This window comes from Rana temporaria, chromosome 3 (assembly GCF_905171775.1).
Source record: "Rana temporaria chromosome 3, aRanTem1.1, whole genome shotgun sequence".
Classification (NCBI taxonomy): domain Eukaryota; kingdom Metazoa; phylum Chordata; class Amphibia; order Anura; family Ranidae; genus Rana; species Rana temporaria.
The window spans coordinates 18,637,792-18,657,510 of record NC_053491.1 but is presented as its reverse complement, the minus strand read 5'-3'; the positions used below and the strand labels follow the sequence as shown (position 1 = coordinate 18,657,510).

Genomic DNA, 19,719 nt, shown 5'->3' with positions numbered 1-19,719 from the left:
AATGGATCAAAAAACTCACGGTTCGGATCGTTCCTCGGATCAGGAGTCTCGGATCGGCAAAAAAAATAAAAAATCTTCCCCCACTGTAATATCCACATCTCCTCCCCCCCCCCCACCAACTATAGTACCCCCTCGGTGCAGACACCCCCCCTCCTCTTAGTACAGAGACCCACCCCTCCTCTTAGTACAGAGACCCCCCCTTCTCAGTACAGTGACCCCCCCTTCTCAGTACAGTGACCCCCCCTTCTCAGGACAGTGACCCCCCCCCCCCCCCAGCTAGTACCGACAGACGAGCGGCGTGTCCCACGAGTGCGGGCTCCTCCTCTGTGGGTGTAAACAGAGGAGGGCCGCCGCCGGGTGTACCAAGATGGCCGCGGCTCCGGAGCTAGGCTGAAGCCGCGGTCTTTCCTAATGTTACGGCGGCGGCTCCGGAGCTAGGCCGAAGCCGCGGCCTTTCCTAGCGTTATGGTCACGGCTCCGGAGGTAGGCCGAAGCCGCAGCCATAACATTAGGAAAGGCTGCGGCTTCGGCCTAGCTCCAGAGCCGCCACCGTAACATTAGGAAAGGCCGCGGCTTCGGCCTAGCTCCGGAGCCGTGGCAATCCGCGGATCACAGTGTGTTCCGATCCGAAGGGGGTGACCCGTTCGGATCACGGATCAACTGTGATCCGTTGCACCCCTAGCCTTGACCCACACTATCGCCATATAAGGCTCAATCAAATATTCTTCATGCTTACCGTATATACTCTGAAAATTCCCCCCTTGGCTAAAAACTTGAGTCAGTGTACCTAAAATTATTGAGAAGCTGTGGGCCTACATCGTTTAAAGCTTGCGGTCTCCTCCTGGTCCCTTCCGTGATAAGCGGAACTCTGTCTGCTGAGAAACGCCTATCACGAACGTTCTCTCCTCCTCACCCATCCCAGCAGACACTGTGTTCAGTGTTTCGCCAATCACGGACGCCTTTTCATCCTCGGACAAGAGGACGTCCGTGATTGGCGGAACACTGAACATAGCGTCTGCTGGGAAACCGAGTCCGAGGATGAGAGAACGTCCGTGATAGGCGGAACTGTGTCTGCTGATAAACGCCTATTACAGAAGGGACCAGGAGGAAACCGCGTGTTTTAAACAATGAATGGACGCCCACAGCCTCTCAATTTCAAATACACGGACAACGGGCACAGTGAGGTTGCAATGGGCACAGTTGACCCTCTTTTCCGCTTACAATAGCTGCTGCATTCTCACCCTCGGCTTATACTCGGGTCAATACGTTTTCCCATTTTTTTTGTGGTAAAATTAGGTACCTCGGCTTATACTTGGGTCGGATTATACTTGAGTATATACGGCAATTGGGACCGCTTGGCACCCCACCTGGGTGCTTCCGCCAAGTTTCAGCTTGCCCGACTCTGAAAACCGGTATCATAGCTGAGCATTGCACCCAAGAACTAGATGACACTAGCTTAGGTGCTAACTGGAACTGACTTTATTGTAAACTTCACACAGAATATATACCACACAAAATCAGATAAGAGCTTGATCACATTATCCTAAACAATGGTTTGCCATGTGGACAGCAGGTTCAACAGGGCCTCTTGAGACATAACTGCAGCCCATGAATACCAATGGCGTAGAGAGCGCGAGATTACCTGCACAAGACTGGAAAGTTTATTGTAGTTGGAGGAATTATCTCTCCTGTGCACGACTCATATGGCAAGCAGAGTGTGCATCCTTAGATTGGAGTCTCTGCTCTTTTTCCTACTGAGCATCACGGAGGAGTCCTGATCACACCACAAAGGTTTCGGTGCCACGGGAGATCCATCTGTCCTTGCAGAGGGCTTACTCTGCTTGCATTTATGACCTTGCTCCTCAGGGGGTCCACCATTTCTGGTAAGGGTTTTCACATATAGAGTGGGATTCATCTTTAATTGGGGACTCCCCCCTCCCATCCTACCTCTTCCTTGTTGAAGGTGGATGTACCCTGGATCTTACTTCTTCATTGGACTGTTCCATCATCATTGTTTATCACAGTTCTTTTCAATATATGGACTCAATTGTGTGCTTTTTCATTAATTATTTTCACTATTCGTCACTGTTTTATTTGTGATTATTCACAGTGCGAGCGCAATTTAGGTTTATGCAATGGTTTTTTCACCATAGGAGATATTTGATGTTTTTTGCTGCAGCTGTATATATATATATATATATATATATATGTTTTATCTCTAGCGCGGTATAACCCCCTTCTTATCCAAACAATGCAAACTCTAAATAGTAATATCATTTGTACATCCAATGAACAGCTAACAAACAAACATTACCATCCCACAATGGTTCGGTAAAAAGGTAAAGTAGACACAATGCTAGTCACATCTCCAAGAGGATTAGCATACAGACAGAAACAATATGAGACTGAAAACGATATGGCGCCTTTGAAAACGATCAGCCTATCGAAACGTACGTCAGGCGTACGCGCGTACATACGTCACTTCCGGGTCAGCGTTCAGGTGGTTGTGGTTGGAACGCACGCCACCCACCGCTCAATACACGCTTTGTACCCCGCATCCCCGACGATTTAATCTACTTTTTTTCGTCCGGACTTGCTTGTTTTTGCGGTGTATGTTTGTTTTTATCATTCTCATTTTTATTGTCATAGCCGCTCCATGGGAGCACTAGTGGCTACTATCTATTTACTTTTAACGTAATAATTTTTTTTTTTTTACGGTACTACACCATTGGAGCCCCTTTCTCTCTTTTTATACATATTTTTTGGAGTCACGGAGGAACTGTATGGTATATACACCTAGTGAGACGGGTCATCTTTGGAATCTTTGGAGTCTTGGAGGTCCATCTGAAGGATTGCTGTGCGTGTGAGCAGAGGATAGGAGCAACATCTGAGTCTGTGGTACATGCCTGGCACCCCAAACGGGGAGCGCCATCTGGTGAGTGGGGAACCTTGAGGGGAGCACCGGGACCACCTCGTATCCACAGTCCTAGGACCACTTCCTCTGCACGCCTTACCCTTCTTGGACATTTTATTTTACATATCCAGCATTGCTACTACCCACTGTTTTCTATGGTTTTATGGATATGGACTGAATACTTCACACATATTGTATATAAGTCCGTCAAGGTTATCACCTCAGGATTTATCCTGCATGTTGTTCATTATATATATAGCAGTGTATGGACAGTTAATTTGCAGATAAAGGACCTGGCCACTTTTTGCAATTCGGCACTGCGTCGCTTTAACTGACAATTGCGCGGCCGTGCGACCTGTACAATAATGACTGTCTGCAGGCAACTGTGAAGCATGGTGGAGGTTCCTTGCAAGTTTGGGGCTGCATATATGCAAATTGAGTTGGAGATTTGTCAGGATCAATAGTGTCCTCAATGCTGAGAAATACTTATCCATTATGCCATTCCTTCATGGAGATGCGTGATTGGGCACAAATTTATTCTGGGACACTGACATCTCCCTGTTCTTCAGCTCCCAGACACGATCGCGGGACACCGGCGGACATCGACCACACGGCGGCAAAATTAATGGGGACATACCTGTACGCCCATTTGCCCAGCTGTGCATTCTGTCAACGTAAATGATCGTGCGGCGGTCCTTAAACAGTTAAAACTGAACCCATACAACCCCTTTAATAGATGGAAAATTGAATAAATTCTTTGAAGGTCCGCTTTAAGAACTATCTTGAGTGTAAAGAACAACAAGGAGTCCTGGGAGTGATGGTTTGGCCCCCACAGAGCCCTCATCTCACTTCATGGAGTCAGCCTGGAATGACATGAAGAGACAGAAAGATTTGAGGCAGCGAACATCCACAGAAGAAGATCTGTGCTTAGTTCTCCAAGATGTTTGGAACAACCTACCTGCCGAGTTCCCTCAAAAACTGTGTGCAAGTTTTCCAAGAAGAACGGATGCGGATTTGAAGGCAAGGGGCGGTCACAGCAAATATTAATTTGATTTTCACTTCTGTTAATTTTATCCCCAAATTAACAAAATGCTAAGTACAGTAAAACCTTGGTTTGAGGGTAACTTGGTACTAGGGTTGTCCTGATGCCACTTTTTTTAGGACCGAGTACAAGTACCGATACTTTTTTTCCATGTACTCGCCGATACCGATTACCGATACTTTTTTCATGTACTCATTCATACCGATTACCGATACTTTTTTTAAATGCAGCCTTGTGTCCCCCCCAAATGCAGCTTTGGGTCTCCCAAATGCAGCTTTGGGTCTCCCAAATGCAGCTTTGTCTGTGTCTCCCCCCAAATGCAGCCTTGTGTAGGTCTCATCCCCCCCACGGTCTAGTTGTTCGGCGCTCAGGGTACATAACAGCTTTCATTTGAATAGCTGTGTGTTCCCTGCCGCGCGCCGTCATATATAGCCCCTCCCCCTTGTCCAGGCACTTTGATAGACAGATCACCCGTCCAATCCTTGGACGGGTGATCTATCAAAGTGCCTGGACAAGGGGGAGGGGCTATGACGTCTCGCGACGGGGAACACACAGCTATTCAAATGAAAGCTGTTATGTACCCTGAGCGCCGAACAACTAGACAGCGGCAGCAGTTCTCCTACAGTGGTATGTTATACATACCCGAGGACTGCTCTGCTCTCCGCCTCCTCTCCGCCTTCCGATCCGCCTCCTCTCCGACCGCTCCCCGCCCCCACTCGCGCAAATGCTCAGTATAGGTCCCGATACTAGTATCGGTATCGGGACAACCCTACTTGGTACGAGAGCGTTTTGCAAGACAAGCAAAAAATGTTTAATCAACTTTGACCCGCGGACCCGATTCCTGCCGGTGTCCTGCGATCGGTTTACAGAGCTGAAGAACGGGGAGAAATAAGTGTAAACAAACCTCTCCCCGTGCTTCCTAGCGAGTCTGTCCCTGATCGTCTGTTCCCCGTCATAGGGAACGACGATCAGTGACGTCACACACCCAGCCACTCCCCCCACAGTAAGAAACACACATTAGGGAACACTTAACCCCTTTAGCGCCCCCTACAGGTAAACCCCTTCACTGCCAGTGTCCTTTTCACAGAAATCAGTGCATTTTTATAACACTTATTACTGCTGATCGCCACCATTACTAGTAGAAAAAAATTATTATTAAAAATGCCATAAAACTATCCCCTATTTTGAAAACGCTATAACTTTCACGCAAACCAATCAACGCTTATTGCAATTTTTTTTTACCAAGAATACATACCGGCCTAAACTGAGAAAAAAAAAAGTTTTTTTTTTATATATATTTTTTGGGGATATTTATTATAGCAAAAAGTAAAAAAGTTTTTTTTTTTTTCAAAATTGACGCTCGATTTTTGTTTATAGCGCAAAAAATAAAAACCGCAGAGACAGACCTCTGACATCTCCCCTTTAAGACACAGAAAGGGACTAAGGACACAGATTCCCCAGTCCCTTTCTCAGGGGCCTCAGCTAAAATGAATGGAGAGAAGCTCCTCTCCATTCATAAACTGAAGCATCGTAAACACAGGTTACGATGCTCAGTTATGTGAATGGACAGTCAGTGATCACCGACTCTGTTCATTCGGAAAAGGTTTTGAGCCGGGTCTAGCAAATTGAGGGGGGGGAGAAGACAGCACGGAGGGGGGAGGAGAAGACAGCACGGAGGGGGGGAGGAGAAGACAGCACAGAGGGGGGGAGGAGAAGACAGCACGGAGGTGGGGAGGAGAAGACAGCACGGAGGTGGGGAGGAGAAGACAGCACGGAGGTGGGGAGGAGAAGACAGCACGGAGGTGGGGAGGAGAAGACAGCACGGAGGGGGGGAGGAGAAGACAGCATGGGGGGGGGGGAGAAGGCAGCACGGAGGGGGGGAGAGAAGGCAGCACGGAGGGGGGGAGACAGCACGGATGGGGGGGGAGACAGCACGGATGGGGGGGGAGACAGCACGGATGGGGGGGGGAGACAGCACGGATGGGGGGGGGGACAGCACGGATGGGGGGAGAAGACAGCATGGATGGGGGAGAAGACAGCACGGAGGGGGGGGGAGAAGACAGCACGGAGGGGGGGGAGAAGACAGCACGGAGGGGGGGGGAGAAGACAGCACGGAGGGGGGGGGAGAAGACAGCACGGAGGGGGGGGGGAGAAGACAGCACGGAGGGGGGGGGGAGAAGACAGCACGGAGGGGGGGGGAGAAGACAGCACGGAGGGGGGGGGGAGAAGACAGCACGGAGGGGGGGGGGAAGACAGCACGGAGGGGGGGGGGGGAGAAGACAGCAAGGAGGGGGGGGAGAAGACAGCACGGAGGGGGAGAAGACAGCACGGAGGGGGGGGGAGACAGCACGGAGGGGGACAGTCAGCGTTAATCGGTGCGGCTTTGGGGGGGGAGTTACAAGCACCGATCACCGCTGTATAATAACTTTAACCAAAACAGCTGAAAAGGGGGCAGATCAGTGCTTGCAACTCCCCTGCCGCACCGATCACCCTGACTGCCCAGGTATTGAGTGAAGCATCAGAGCATTTCCCCCGAGTACAAGTACTCAGGGAAATGCTCGATATCGGTATAAACTTCTATTTCTGAAAGCATACTTCTTAATTTACAACTTTTTTTCCATACCTGCCTAAAACTTTTGCACAGTAATGAATGTATAATATATAATATATATATATATATATATATATATATATATATATATATATATATATATATATATATATATATATATATATATATATAAATAAATCAGAGTGTTCATAACCTTCTGATTGTTGAGCTTAGCCATATGCCATTACCTGCTGCTGAAACATAACATTACCGCTGAGGTTTAGGAACTCACACATGTCTGTCTGCATCAGTCTCGGTTCAGGAAAGGATCCATTTTATACTAATGAGCCAGAGCTGGAAAATATGTGTTACGGGAGCTCCATGGTGATACATCCATCATCAGAGCCGCTCTACTTCACCACTCACTGGAATGAAAATTCCAGTTTTGTTTTCTCACAATGTCATGTGTTGGCAATTCGTTTTCAACAAAAGATGGAATCTACACAATGACAATGAACAAGGTTTCAGTAACACTCTATGCAACCAGGTGATTGGGAGATGTATGGCGGAAAGGCAAAGCGCCATGATGACAGCTTGTACCCAGCATCGGGGTGCTACGCCAATCCTGGGAAAGTGTATCCAGTGACTGCCAGTTACATCTTGCACCACATAGTAGTTTGTAGGCAGGTTGCCTACTGGTAATTGGGTCAGTGGCGGCTGGTGCTCCAAAAAAAACAAAAAAACAATTGCAGCCTCACTGTGCCCATCAATTGCCGCCACTGTGCCCATCAATTGTTGCCACAGTGCCATGCGATCAAACGCAGCCACTGTGCCATCAAACGCAGCCACTGTGCCATGCCATCAAACGCAGCCACTGTGCCCATCAATTGTCGCCACTGTGCCCATCAATTGTCGCCACTGTGCCCATCAATTGTCGCCACTGTGCCCATCAATTGTCGCCACTGTGCCCATCAATTGTCGCCACTGTGCCCTGTAAAATGCTGCCAGATTGCCCCCTCCCCCCGTCACTTACCCTTTCTGGGGTCAGCCATCCTCCTTCCACTGTCCCTCGATGACGCTTCAGCCAATCAGGTTACCGGTAACCAGACCCGGTGAACCTGATTGGCTGAGACGCCTGTCAGTGTTAACCAAGGAACGCACACCCCGTGCGTCCCCTGGTTAACTATTTGGAAGCCGATTACAGCCCACAGACTGTAATCGGGAAGCCTATCAGAGCCGCTGGCTCCGATAGACACTTCCAAAAACAAACCAGCTGCCGTTATTCAGATGGCCGGCGTTCACCGGGGGGGGCGGCCATCTGAATAGTGGGCAGTGGCGACAATACATGGATTCATGCAATGCATGAATCTATGTATTGTTTCAGTGACGGGAGCAGGAGAAAGGGGGGTGGCGCTCCTGCGCCCACTATCGACGCACCGCCACTGAATTGGTTAGTGCTGGACCGGCCAAAAGGGATGGGGTTAATATCTTTTTGCTGCTGCTCCCAGCTGTATTTGGCTGGCTTTTAGGGCCCGGCCCCCGGATCTGTGTTAAAGAGGACAGGGGTCCTGGTCCTGATCCAGAAGGCCCCCCCCCCCCCCCCCCCCGCAGAGTTGATTTTTTTATTTTATTTTTGAGACCCGCTACAGAGAGTCTTGTGCTGCTTGGGAAGACGAAGCTGACTCGTCGGGACACCTGAATTTTGGATACTGCCAATATGGACTTGCATTCACTGTACATGGACTCAAGCCTGTGCAGGTATGCTAGGGCAGCCAAGCCTGGGAATTAGATAAGGGGAAAGAAATTTCATTTGCCATCTGTTAGAACTACGTTGTTCAGTACTGTGTTGAAACCGTTTTATGCCTGGGCTGAAAGTATTTCAAGGGGTGTATGAAAGTACAGGCAGTCCCCGGGGGTTACGAACAATATAGGGAATGTAGATTTGTTCTTAAAGGGGTTGTAAAGGTTCGTGTTTTTTCACCTTAATGCATCCTATGCAATCACTGGCCCCCCAGCCCCCTGTTTTACTTATCTGAGCCAGTTCACCTGTTCAGCGCGTCCCCTGGCGCTCGCAAGGTAACCCCCTCGGCAGAGCACTTCTCCTAGGGGGGTTATATGATGCGTGGAGGAGCTACCAGCGCCGCCGGGGGACCCCAGAAGTTGAGGATCGGGGCCACTCTGTGCAAAATGAACTGCACAGTGGAGGCAAGTATGAGGGCTGCAAGACAGTCCTTGTTGTCCAACATAAGTGCCTGACCTCACAAATGCGCTTCTGGAAGAATGGTCAAGCATTCCCATGGACACACTCCTAAACCTTGTGGACGGCCTTCCCAGAACAGTTGAAGCTGTAATAGACTTGGATGGGTGGGCCAAGTCAATATTGAACCCTATGGACTAAGACTGGGATGCCATTAAAGTTCATGTACGTGTAAAGGCAGGCGTCCCAATACTTATGACAATATTGTTTATTTTAATGGTTTCCACTAAGCAGAATGCACATTTTCTAAGAATACAGTTAGAACTGTATATATTCCTCTCTTGTGCTGTTCAAGCACTCAGTTACAGTAAAGACTGGCTCATGTTGTGTTGCTGGAAATGATAATTCCCACGGGCGAGTATTAACACCTCTTTAAAAACCAGACACAGCTCACTGGCCAGACTTTCAATCGGGGGCCGGACTGGAAAGAAGCAATCTCACCACCCAGGAAAGGATTTCTGTGTATAGAAGGGGGTGCGATTACAGCTGAATGACATATATTGTAGGCTAGCATAATGATTCCTGCCTCGTGAAAGAAAACACGCTACTAAAAGCACATAAAATGAATAAAGTGCAATTTAAAAAAAAAAAAAATGCAACAACCCTTATGGTAAAAAATAAAAAAAAACACACACACACACTACTGTTTATTGGGTTTTGAAGACTCTACAGCCAAGAAAATGTGGAAAAACTTAAAAATGCAGTATATGTGTGGCCATTTTTCTTGCTCCCAGCTTATCATAGCTAAATAGGTCTGAAATGTATAAATCTGCTCCCATGATGTACTAGAAGTAAAAGAAGAATAGGCTGCACAGTGCACACCACGATTGTGATCCAAAATCCTTCATTGGGACATCCCACAGAGACGCCACAAGACCAGAGAGATGCCGCAAGACCACAGAGACGCCGCAAGACCACAGAGACGCCGCAAGACCACAGAGACGCCGCAAGACCACAGAGACGCCGCAAGACCACAGAGACGCCGCAAGACCACAGAGACGCCGCAAGACCACAGAGACGCCGCAAGACCACAGAGACGCCGCAAGACCACAGAGACGCCGCAAGACCACAGAGACGCCGCAAGACCACAGAGACGCCACAAGACCACAGAGACGCCACAAGACCAGAGTAATACCACAAGAAAATGTGGGGGGGATGCAGTATATGTGTGGCCATTTTTTCTTGCTCCCAACTTATCATAGATAAATAGGTCTGAAATGTATAAATCTGCTCCCATGATGTACTAGAAGTAAAAGAAGAATAGGCTGCACAGTGCACACACCACGATTCCGATCCAAAATCCTTCATTGGGACATCCCAGAGAGACGCCACAAGACCAGAGAGACGCCACAAGACCAGAGAGACGCCGCAAGACCTCAGAGACGCCGCAAGACCTCAGAGACGCCGCAAGACCTCAGAGACGCCGCAAGACCTCAGAGACGCCGCAAGACCTCAGAGACGCCGCAAGACCTCAGAGACGCCGCAAGACCTCAGAGACGCCGCAAGACCTCAGAGACGCCGCAAGACCTCAGAGACGCCGCAAGACCTCAGAGACGCCGCAAGACCTCAGAGACGCCGCAAGACCACAGAGACGCCGCAAGACCACAGAGACGCCGCAAGACCACAGAGACGCCGCAAGACCACAGAGACGCCGCAAGACCACAGAGACGCCGCAAGACCACAGAGACGCCGCAAGACCACAGAGACGCCACAAGACCACAGAGACGCCACAAGACCAGAGAGATGCCGCAAGACCAGAGTAATACCACAAGAAAATGTGGGGGGGATGCAGTATATGTGTGGCCATTTTTTCTTGCTCCCAACTTATCATAGATAAATAGGTCTGAAATGTATAAATCTGCTCCCATGATGTACTAGAAGTAAAAGAAGAATAGGCTGCACAGTGCACACACCACGATTCCGATCCAAAATCCTTCATTGGGACATCCCAGAGAGACGCCACAAGACCAGAGAGACGCCACAAGACCACAGAGACGCCGCAAGACCACAGAGACGCCACAAGACCACAGAGACGCCGCAAGACCACAGAGACGCCGCAAGACCACAGAGACGCCGCAAGACCACAGAGACGCCGCAAGACCACAGAGACGCCGCAAGACCACAGAGACGCCGCAAGACCACAGAGACGCAGCAAGACCACAGAGACGTCGCAAGACCACAGAGACGCCACAAGACCACAGAGACGCCACAAGACCACAGAGACGCCACAAGACCAGAGTAATACCACAAGAAAATGTGGGGGGGGGGGGTGCAGTATACGTGTGGCCATTTTTTCTTGCTCCCAACTTATCATAGATAAATAGGTCTGAAATGTATAAATCTGCTCCCATGATGTACTAGAAGTAAAAGAAGAATAGGCTGCACAGTGCACACACCACGATTCCGATCCAAAATCCTTCATTGGGACATCCCAGAGAGACGCCACAAGACCAGAGAGACGCCACAAGACCACAGAGACGCCGCAAGACCACAGAGACGCCGCAAGACCACAGAGACGCCGCAAGACCACAGAGACGCCGCAAGACCACAGAGACGCCGCAAGACCACAGAGACGCCGCAAGACCACAGAGACGCCGCAAGACCACAGAGACGCCGCAAGACCACAGAGACGCCGCAAGACCACAGAGACGCCGCAAGACCACAGAGACGTCGCAAGACCACAGAGACGCAGCAAGACCACAGAGACGTCGCAAGACCACAGAGACGCCACAAGACCACAGAGACGCCACAAGACCACAGAGACGCCACAAGACCAGAGTAATACCACAAGAAAATGTGGGGGGGGGGGTGCAGTATACGTGTGGCCATTTTTTCTTACTCCCAACTTATCATAGATAAATAGGTCTGAAATGTATAAATCTGCTCCCGTGATGTACTAGAAGTAAAAGAAGAATAGGCTGCACAGTGCACACACCACGATTCCGATCCAAAATCCTTCATTGGGACATCCCAGAGAGACGCCACAAGACCAGAGAGTCGCCGCAAGGCCACAGAGACGCCGCAAGGCCACAGAGACGCCGCAAGGCCACAGAGACGCCGCAAGGCCAGAGTAATACCACAAGAAAATGTGTGGGGGGGGTAAGGCAGTAAATTTATAAATCTGCTCCCATGATGTACTAGAAGTAAAAGAAGAATAGGCTGCACAGTGCACACCACGATTGTGATCCAAAATCCTTCATTGGGACATCCCATAGAGACGCCACAAGACCAGAAAGTCGCCGCAAGACCACAGAGACGCCGCAAGACCAGAGTAATACCACAAGAAAATGTGGGGGGGGGGGAATGCAGTATACGTGTGGCCATTTTTTCTTGCTCCCAACTCATCATAGATAAATAGGTCTGAAATGTATAAATCTGCTCCCATGATGTACTAGAAGTAAGAGAAGAATAGGCTGCACAGTGCACACACCACGATTCCGATCCAAAATCCTTCATTGGGACATCCCAGAGAGACGCCGCAAGACCACAGAGACGCCGCAAGACCACAGAGACGCCGCAAGACCACAGAGACGCCACAAGACCACAGAGACGCCACAAGACCACAGAGACGCCACAAGACCACAGAGACGCCACAAGAGTAATACCACAAGAAAATGTGGGGGGGGGGATGCAGTATACGTGTGGCCATTTTTTCTTGGCTAAATAGATCTGAAATGGAAAAGACTGCTCCCATGATGTACTAGGAGTAAAAGAAGAATAGGCTGGAAAGAGCATATCACAATTGTGATCCAAAATCCTTCACTGGGACATCCCAGAGTGACACCACAAGACCGGCAGACACGTTTCACATGATTATAGGCGCTACTAAATCCTTTATTGGGACATCCCAGAGTGACACACCAAGACCAGAGCGACACCACAAGACCAGAGTGACCGGTAGATGCGCTTCACACGATTATAGGTGCTCAATGACCAAGCACCTATAATTGTGTGAAATGCGTCTACCGGTGTCACTCTGGCCTTGCGGTGTCACTCTGGCCTTGCGGTGTCACTCTGGCTTGTCCCAATAAAGGATTTTGGATCACAATCGTGGTGTGCAGCCTATTCCTTTACACAGTGATTGCGGCGGCGAGCCAAGGCGGACACACACTAGTTCCATCAGGGTTCCTCATCTCACCTGGAGCGGCAAAGCCTTGGTTTTCTAATACGATTTACTAGGAGCTTGCTCTGCACATTCTTATAAAGCAGGGTTCTCCAAAATTTTTAAACAAAGGGCCAGTTTACTGGCCTTCAGACTTTAGGGGGGGGGGGGGGGGACAGTGGCCAGTGGGGATAGAAAATGTCCCAGGCCCAGCATTAGGGAGAATAAAGATGGTCTCAGGCAAGGTGGTTGGAAGAGGGGTAAGTGCCCTATTATTGGTATTCGTGGGAGGAATAGTACACAATCTTTGATATCAGTTGAATAAACAATGCCCCATTATTGATATTAGCTGGAGGAATAGTGCCCCATCATCGGTATCAGTGGAAGGAATAGTGCCCCATCATTGGTATCAAGTGGAAGGAATAGTGTCCCATCATTGGTATCAGTGGGAGGAATAGTGCCCCATCATTGGCATCAGTGGGAGGAATAGTGCCCCATCATTGGCATCAGTGGGAGGAATAGTGCCCCATCATTGGCATCAGTGGGAGGAATAGTGCCCCATCATTGGCATCAGTGGGAGGAATAGTGCCCCATCATTGGCATCAGTGGGAGGAATAGTGCCCCATCATTGGCATCAGTGGGAGGAATAGTGCCCCATCATTGGTATCAGTGGGAGGAATAGTGCCCCATCATTGGTATCAGTTGGAGGAATAGAGCCCCATCATTGGTATCAGTGGGAGGAATAGTGCCCCATCATTTGTGTCAGTGGGAGGAATGGAGTCCCATCATTGGTATCAGTTGGAGGAATGCGTGTAGAATTAGAAACAAATGGAACACTGGTAAAAAGTTCCACACGGACCTCCGTCACCAAGGGTCCAAAAAACACACCGACACCAAGAGGCTGTGGGGACAGTGGTCAGGGACACAGGTGCAAAATTTGGGGTCCAGGGGACCTATGGCCGGCTGGTACCGGGTCCCCAAATTTACCAGCGAAATTACCATTTAACATGGGAGTCTATGTGAACGGTGTCCAGGTTTGAAAAATTGGTGCTCCCTGGCTGTAGTTCCCCCGGACACCAAACGTTGCACACTTGTAATGGAGGACCTACGGCTGGCCGGTAACGGCTCCCCCCCAAAGGGGCCGGTAAAACCAAAATATTTACCGGGAAAAATAGCTATTTGACACTGGCCTCAAAAGGGGTAGGTTGGTCAGCTTGGGAACGACTATCTCAGGCCCCGTTAACGCTTGGCCCATTGCAGAGGAGACTATGCTACCTGCGTGCAAAGTCTGGGGACCTACGGCCGCCCGGTACCCTGAGTGTTTTAGCTCCAGTTGAGCGACTTTAGGGCCCTTTATCTCTGTTACGGACAGTTATTTGGAAAACAGTTTTTGGCATATGTGTCTGTTACCTACTGCGGTAGTATTTTCCGCACTATAAGACGCACTTTTTCCCCCCAGAAATATGGAGGAAAATGTGTCTGCGTCTTATGGTGTGAATATACGATAGGCACTGCCCCCCACGGCCGCTGGCACCGCCCCCTGCCCAGTGCACTTTGCGGGGGCTGCATCTCGGCGCGAAAGAAGCCTCCCCTCTGCCGAGTCCCGGCTCCCGCACACAAACTGTCCCCAACCAGCTACAGACCCCCAGGCAGGCCTGTAGTGAAGAATAGCAGCGTGACTTGGCCAGGTGAGGGAGGGCGGGATGAGCGCCCCATAAGCGGACAGTGATTGGCTGCACTGTTACTGACAGAGGCTCCGCCTACCCTCCTCCGTGACATCCAGGCTCAGCGCAGGTGTGCGGCACAGTTGCTTGGCGCTGCGTGATGATGGGCAGGAGGTGGGGCATTACATGCTAAGCTTTAGACGTCCGGATGGTGATCCCATGGCTGACACTGGCAAGTAAAAAAAAGTTGCAGCCACAAGTGCTGCGTTTTTTGGCAATGGTCACTCTGCGTTCCATGGCAATGGTCACTCTGCGTTTTATGTAGGGTTGTCCCGATACCGATACTAGTATCGGTATCGGGACCGATTCCGAGTATTTGTGGGAGTACTTGTACTCCCGCAAATACCCCCGATACCGGAATAGAATACCTGCACACACACACCCCCCCCACATTACAGCTTTCATTTGAATAGCTGTAGTTTTTCCCGCCACGCCGCGTATAGACACTCCCCCTTGCTCGGGTGACCAGTCCAATCCCGAGCAAGGGGGAGTGTATATACGCAGCGCGGCGCGAAAGACTACAGCTATTCAAATGAAAGCTGTAATGTTACCCGCCCGTATTAACCAAGCGGCGGCGCGGCAGCGGGGATGCGGCAGCATGTACGGTAAGGGGGATATGGCTGGATATGGGGGGGGGGACATGGCTGCATATGGGGGGGGGGGACATGGCTGCATATATGGGGGGGGACATGGCTGCATATATGGGGGGGGGACATGGCTGCATCTGTGGGGGGGACATGGCTGCATCTGTGGGGGGGACATGGCTGCATCTGTGGGGGGGACATGGCTGCATCTGTGGGGGGGACATGGCTGCATCTGTGGGGGGGACATGGCTGCATCTGTGGGGGGGGACATGGCTGCATCTGTGGGGGGGGACATGGCTGCATCTGTGGGGGGGGACATGGCTGCATCTGTGGGGGGGGGGGACATGGCTGCATCTGTGGGGGGGGACATGGCTGCATCTGGGGGGGGGGACATGGCTGCATCTGTGGGGGGGGACATGGCTGCATCTGTGGGGGGGGACATGGCTGCATCTGTGGGGGGGACATGGCTGCATCTGTGGGGGGGGACATGGCTGCATCTGTGGGGGGGGGACATGGCTGCATCTGTGGGGGGGACATGGCTGCATCTGTGGGGGGACATGGCTGCATCTGTGGGGGGGACATGGCTGCATCTGTGGGGGGGACATGGCTGCATCTGTGGGGGGGACATGGCTGCATCTGTGGGGGGGGACATGGCTGCATCTGTGGGGGGACATGGCTGCATATGTGGGGGACATGACTGCATATGTGGGGGACATGGCTGCATTTGTGGGGGGACATGGCTGCATTTGGGGACACATTTAAAAAAAAGTATCGGTATCGGCGAGTACTTGAAAAAAAGTATCGGTACTTGTACTCAGTCCTAAAAAAGTGGTATCGGGACAACCCTAGTTTCATGGCAATGGTCACTCTGCGTTTCATGGCAATGGTCACTCTGCGTTTCATGGCAATGGTCACTCTGCGTTTCATGGGCTCTTGGAAAATATTTTATTACACTATTTGGTTCAGAATATTTTTTTTCTCGTTTTCCTCCTCTAAAACATAGGTGCGTCTTATGGTCAGGTGCGTCTAATGGAGCGAAAAATACAGTAATTTGGAACCTTTAAATCAATACAAGGATAGGAGTTAGCCATCTATAAAATTTCCATGTCAAAAGTGATAAAAGACAATATCTATACTCTCCGCAGACGTGGCGGAGGAGGTACGGGATGGCAGGATGTTGTGCCATTAGGATAATCCCTGGAAATAAAAACAGCCTGTTACTAGAAGTGCTCTGGGGACGCGGCGGAGCGAACGTTATGCCTCCAAGCGTTTTCTCAAAGACAAGAGCCTCTTATCATTACTGGAAGGGAAATGGATATCCTGTTCACTGAAGCAATGATCACAAAATTTTAGGAAGATAATTATATGCAATTAAAAGGGACAAGCCAGGGCAGGATGTGTCATGTACAAGTTCAACTCCAAAAAGGAATTTGGAAATGTATTCTAGAAGTGAAGAAGCCTGCAGTCATCCAATACTACAAATAAGATATTAAAAGCTGAGGCTTCTATCTATCTATCTATATATATATCTCTATATATATCTATCTATATATATATCTCTATATATATCTATCTATATATATATCTCTATATATATCTATCTATATATATATCTATCTATATATCTATCTATATATACATCTCTATCTATCTATCTATATATACATCTCTATCTATCTATCTATATATACATCTCTATCTATCTATCTATATATACATCTCTATCTATCTATCTATATATACATATCTATCTATCTATCTATATATACATATCTATCTATCTATCTATCTATCTATCTATCTATCTATCTATCTATCTATCTATATATATATATATATATATATATATATATAAAAATGTACAGAATAGGGGCTATAGCAGGGATATGCAATTAGCGAACCTCCAGATGTTGCAAAACTACAAGTCCCATCATGCCTCTGCCTCTGGGTGGCTGTCAGAGTCTCGCTATGCCTCATGGGACTTTTAGTTCTGCAACAGCTGGAGGTCCGCTGATTGCTTATCCCTGGGCTATAGTAAGGGGAGCCACCAAATTTTTTTCTTATGAATAAAAAAAAACTTCAACACCATTAGCCTCGTTCACTCTGTGACTTCTGATGGGACTTAAAAAAGTTGCATGACAAGTGAAATCACAATATGTTCAATGATGGCGCTGCGACCTTGAAAAAGGTTCCGGCGCTACTTTGGTGCGACTCTAATGCCATTTCAGCCCCATTGATGGGGTCGGTGCTTTTTTTTTTGTAACCCTTACCTCTACCTCCCCGGTCATCTTTGCTGCCGAAAAACTCTCCTAGTACTGTGAAGCTGCATGTACATAGGAGGGGAGGGGGAAAGAGGAAAAATTTGCGCTTGGTAAAGAATAAGTGAAATACCCCTGATGACGTCAGTGTGACGAAACGATCGTCGAGCGACACGCACACGCATTGCGCATTCGCGGTTTTTCTTTCCCACAGGCGGCCTGACGCCAATAGGAGCTACTTTGTTTTTATTTCCTTGCAAGGATATTCATCATCTCTCGCTGAATACGAGAGTTTGTATTTTACTGGCATTAATAAATCCTTTCATTTTTAAAAAACGCCTGCACTACGGAACTCTTTTTTTTTTTTTGTTTCTTTTCCATTGCGGCATACTCACCCCCACTTTGAGTGTGTATCTCATTACTATACACACACACATACCTGTGGCACTCCTGGGAGGACCTGTGAGCTGTGGTTTGGAGCCATCGAAGGTGTGAGAGACGGGGGATCTTCTCAGCTGCCCCGCAGGATAACCTCATCTTACAGGCCTGTTTGACCCCCCTGAGAAGGGCGCTCACAGGCTTTTTGGTAAGCCTTTAATTTGACTATCAGGTGATGGGCTAATTTCATGGTTGTCTGGAACTATTCAATACACACTGGATGCTCACAGCCTCCTTTTGAATCCTTCTTTTGGACTTTCATCTGTTGATCCATTGGACTTATTTTTTTTCTCTGATTATTCATCATAATATATTTATTATATGTTATTTGCATATATCCTAAGATCTTCACTTCATTGTTCTTGATTGTCAACAATTTTTCATAATTTATGTTTATTGATGTATTCACTTTGATTCAATTTCCAGCGCTACACGGTTTTTACACAAGCTTCATGTACAGTTGCTCTGCACACCGAGGCAAAAAACAAATGTTAATAAGCTATATTCCCTCCGGGACTAAACGTTTTTCATTAATAGGAATAGTATGAATAAAGGAGAATACTGCATTATGGCCACTTTGCATCAAATGAATACTAAGCATACTGGTTTATTTGAAGTTTTATTTTATTATTTACAGCGGAACTTCAGTAATTTTTTCATCTTTCCATCTATTAAATCTTCGGCCCTTGTTGTGGTTTTAACTTTGGAGAGTAAAACATTTTTTTTTTCTGCCAGTAAATCCCTTATACAGCCCACTTCCTGTTTCCTTATACAGCCCACTTCCTGTTTCCTTATACAGCCCACTTCCTGTTTCTTATCTGGTCATTAGCCTAGGCTTATGACATCATGCACATCTCTCTCACTCTTGTGAGAGTTTGCCAGTAGGAGAGGGTGGATGAGTCATAAGAGGGCCGATGAGGGCTGCAGAGCTGGAGGTGTGTGTCTGTGTAAATCCAGGAAGTGAACAGGCAGCAGCTTCAGCTGCCCTCATTTAAAACGGCTGCAGCCAGACTCAGTGGAGGGAGATTTCTGCAGCATAATTGGCAAGTCCAGAATCACAGTATACATAAAATAATATGCAAAGTGGTTGGAGGGAAGCTTCAGAATGACAAAGATGTTTTTATTACAAATTACGTGAGCAGACTGCAGTTCCTCATTAAAAGGGGTTTTCCAGCCATTTTTTACGTTTATTAAAAGTCAGCAGCTACAAAAAGTGTAGCTGCTGGCTTTTAATAAACAGACACTTACCTGCTCCACGGCTCCAGCGACGGCCGGGGCTCCGCTCCTCGCCCCCCCTCGCCGGCGTCTTCATTCCTAGTGTGGGCACCCGGCAGTGACAGCTTTCGGCTTCACGGCCGGGCACCCACTGCGCATGCGCGAGCGGCACGGCGCCGTCCGATTGGACAGGCGCTCGCCTACAAGGAGGGGCTGTGAAAAGGCGATTAAGCTAATCGCCTTTCCAGCCCCTCTGCGGAAGGAGGAAGTGGGACAGGAAGTTCCCTTCTCCTGAAGCCCCCACTCCCCCCCCAAAAAAATTACATGCCAAAGGACAGCTAATGAAGTAGATCAGGGGGTCTCCAAACTTTCTAAATAAAGTGCCAGTGTACTGTCCTTCTGACTTTAGGGGGGCCAGACTGTGGTCACTGGGAGTAGAAAAGGTCCTGATGTCAGTGCGAAAAAAATAATGCCCCATCGTTGGTGTCAGTGGGGGGAATTGTACCACACAGGGGCGGACTGACAACTCATGGGGCCCCCGGGCAATAGGAGATTATGGGGCCCTGAGTAATAGGATATTATGGGGCCCTGAGTAATAGGATATTATGGGGCCCCCAGGCAATATATTATGGGG

At 48.9% G+C, this 19,719-nt stretch overlaps 1 protein-coding gene across 2 annotated transcripts in view; it reads right to left on the bottom strand.

The window, feature by feature from the left end:
- Window positions 1-19,719, bottom strand: part of ADAMTS17 (ADAM metallopeptidase with thrombospondin type 1 motif 17) — a 449,726-nt gene that overhangs the window by 365,380 nt on the left and 64,627 nt on the right. The window contains exon 5 of one of the 2 annotated variants that reach the window (XM_040342328.1): window positions 12,072-12,104. The exons of the other annotated variant lie outside the window; for it this stretch is intronic. Within the exon in view, the coding sequence (XP_040198262.1) occupies window positions 12,072-12,104 (33 nt within the window). The remainder of the gene's footprint in view (window positions 1-12,071; window positions 12,105-19,719) is intronic. 2 annotated transcript variants of the gene reach the window in all.